General features: G+C 42.2%; 1 protein-coding gene across 2 annotated transcripts in view; it reads left to right on the top strand.

Annotated features, from left to right (window-relative positions):
* Positions 1-1,188: 1,188 nt before the first annotated feature.
* LOC140676630 (uncharacterized) overlaps positions 1,189-3,181 on the top strand; it is a 10,756-nt gene continuing 8,763 nt past the window's right edge. For both annotated transcript variants that reach the window (XR_012050918.1, XM_072914971.1), the window contains exons 1-2: positions 1,189-1,400; positions 2,675-2,815. Coding sequence is in view for 1 of the 2 variants with exons in the window: in XM_072914971.1 (XP_072771072.1) it covers positions 1,239-1,400; positions 2,675-2,815 (303 nt within the window). In the remaining variant the exon portion in view is untranslated. The remainder of the gene's footprint in view (positions 1,401-2,674; positions 2,816-3,181) is intronic.

The following is a 3,181-nucleotide window of genomic DNA, read 5'->3' as shown; positions in this document are numbered from 1 at the left end:
TCATTGAAGGTCGGCTAAGGTTCGCTTTTCAAAAAATAAAATGTATTTAGGCCGTCTGGGTCGTATTAATGGCCGTCTTCCGGGCGGAACCATTCTGAAGGCGGAACCTGGCGTTGCGGTCTTTATTTCCGCCTGGACCTAACCGGGACCCATCCGTCGTCATATCACTCTGAAATTGTTATAAAAAATAATGTCGCGGGTGTGGATGGTGTAAAAAAGTCATTGAAGGTCGGCTAAGGTTCACTTTTCAAAAAATAAAATGTATTTAGGCCATCTGGGTCGTATTAATGGCCGTCTTCCGGGCGGAAACAATCTGAAGGCGGAACCTGGCGTTGCGGTCTTTGTTTCCGCCTGGACCTAACCGGGACCCATCCGTCGTCATATCACTCTGAAATTGTTATAAAAAAATAATGTCCCGGGTGTGGATGGTTTGAAAAAAGTCAGCGAAGGTTGGGTAAAGTTCACTTTTCAAAAAATAAAAATGTATTAGTCTGTATCTTTTCTTTTTCTTTAAAAAGAAAAAGCGGGCCCATGGGCGTGACTTCCGCCTCGCTCGTATCCGTTTATGGTGTTGGCGATCAAAGGTAAGGACTGTTGAATGACCAGACGGAGGGTAATACTTTATAAAGTGAACTGTTTATTCTCAACTCGCTGGTACAGCTGTCAGTCCTGTTATGTTATTGTTTTAAATAACACATCGTTGGATGACTTGCAGAACTGTCTTTTAATCACGATCACATATTACAAACGCTACTTCAACACTCATGCGCACAAGGTGTGTACCTCTCTCAAGAGTCCTACCTGACACCTACTATATATTGGTTCCTAGTCATTTGTAGACTCTTACTACCACCATGTGGTCAAACACTATCATTACAAGTCCCACTGGTTGATCTCACAACACAATATATAGAAAAGAAAAGGCTTGCGCATGCGCGGACCCCGGCCCTTGATATATAATTACTTAATAGTAATTATAATTACTTAATAGTAATTATATATCAAGGGCCGGGGTCCGCGCATCACCCCAACCCTTGTCAAATGTTTTTTTTATTTTCAACAATTTTACACATCAGTCAGGTTGAACAAAACATGTCAAGGAAAGAAAAAAAAAAGCAAATACAAAGAGTATTAAAAATAATAAAAAATATGATACAATTAAAAAAAAAAAGGGTTCAATTAAGTCACTTGAAAACTTTTTTATAAAGATATCTATTGTGACGTAACATTATCAGGTAATGAGAAGGGACCTTTATTTTGAAGGCGAGTTGCTCTCTCCTCTAGTTTCCGGCAGGCTCCGCACGACAGTCAGACGCCCGCTCGTTTACACACGAGACAGCTTTGCGTGTTTCAGCGCTCCAAGTTTGGTGTTTCTTCCCACAAAGTGCCTTGGAAACATTGTAAGTCCTGTGTCTGTTTTATGAGTGACATGAAGACGTTGTGTGTGCGTGTAAATGTAGAAATAGTACTGTGCAACAATAGCTTGTTCTACTGTTTAGCTTGTTGCTACTTAGCATGCAGCTTCTTTGCTCGCTAGCTCACTCCTCTGAGGGAGGGTGCAATGTTTGGAAATGTCAATCTTATTCATGTGTGGCTTTGAGTCTTACATGGGCTATTTACATCACTTTATGAGCACTCTTTACATGCTATTGTGTGAAAACATGTTATGCAGCAAACATTTATGGAAATGTAGTTACTTAGTAGTGTTTATTTGACATTTAGTTTGTGTCTCTTTATACAGTTTTACAACAAAAAAGAGAAGATAAAAGCAAAAATACATTCAAGGAAAAGAGAAAACAAAGAACGAAATGACCAATTAGACAAGAAGAAAGGAAAAGTGCATTCTCCGTGAAAACCACTAAAGCTTCTTAAAGATTTCCTTGGGATCTTCATGTTAGCTATCTGTCAACTTGTTTACGTCACAGACACGTAGGACGGAATACTATTTAAGAGTTTTTGTACTTTTAACCATTTTCCCACATTCAATTGATAATTTGAAAGCCAATTAGAAAATGTTTTTACTTTCATAAATCAATATTTATGCAAAACATTTTTTGCTTGCAGTATAATAATGTTTACAAACATTTATATGTTACTATCATCTATATATATGTCAAATGTGATCTCTTTTATTGTGAATGGGGACATCTCCACACCCTTAGACATGTTTGTCAACACTATTATGCTGCAAGCAACAATTTTTATACATATATGTCGATTTCTGAAGTTAAAACCTCAATCAATCAATCAATCAATGTTTATTTATATAGCCCTAAATCCCAAGTGTCTCAAAGGGCTGCACAAGCCACAACGACATCCTCGGTACAGAGCCCACATAAGGGCAAGGAAAAACTCACCCCAGTGGGACGTCGATGTGAATGACTATGAGAAACCTTGGAGAGGACAAGACCTACATGTTTTTTAATTGGCTTAATGGTTTCAAATTACCATTTCAATCTTGGACAATGATTAAAAGTACCAAATACCTTCAATTGGGTTAGGGTTAGGGTTGGGGTTAGGGTTAGGTTTGGGGGTAGGTTTTAGGTAAGGAGAAGGGAATGGTTAGGGTTAGGGAAGAGGGGGGGTGGGGGATATGGGAAAAATAAAGAAGGGAAAAACGGGAATGTGCACTGTCCGTCACAATCCAACGGGCTCACACTCACACCTCATTTAGGCCCCCTGGATGTCTGGTGCCCAATTTGGAGATCCAAAGGAGCTCCGCCCGGTGGCGTTGGGCGAGGCTCCATTTGGGATCCGTCTCTACGACAGTCGCCCGGACGGAAGACCACCCGTGTCGGAGAAAATGCTGCACCAGGTGAGTGTTGGTATTTTTATGCCTAACGATGTTGTACTTGTGTTGGGCGAATCTCCTAGCTAAGGTATTGCCCGTCTCGCCCACGTACATATCGCCACATCGTTGGCACCGAATCACGGCACAACGGCTGGAAAACCTTGCGGTTGTGGGGGTTCACCAACCATGGTGAGTGGCGGACAAGGGTGTCCCTCCTAGTGGAGGGCGGGTCTCTCAATGAGCTGACCCTGGCCCTGACCAACAGATCATTCAAGTTGGGGTTCTTACGGTAGGCCGGCACCACGTAGCGCCCCGGCAGCCTCCCGCTACTCTCCACAAAGGTCCGGAAGTGGTCTTTGACCTTCCTGGCGACCCGCACGGCCGAGGGAG

This window comes from Nerophis lumbriciformis, linkage group LG17 (genome assembly GCF_033978685.3).
Source record: "Nerophis lumbriciformis linkage group LG17, RoL_Nlum_v2.1, whole genome shotgun sequence".
NCBI lineage: Eukaryota > Metazoa > Chordata > Actinopteri > Syngnathiformes > Syngnathidae > Nerophis > Nerophis lumbriciformis.
Note: the sequence above shows the minus strand (reverse complement) of the source record. Positions and strands in the feature narration are given on the sequence as shown.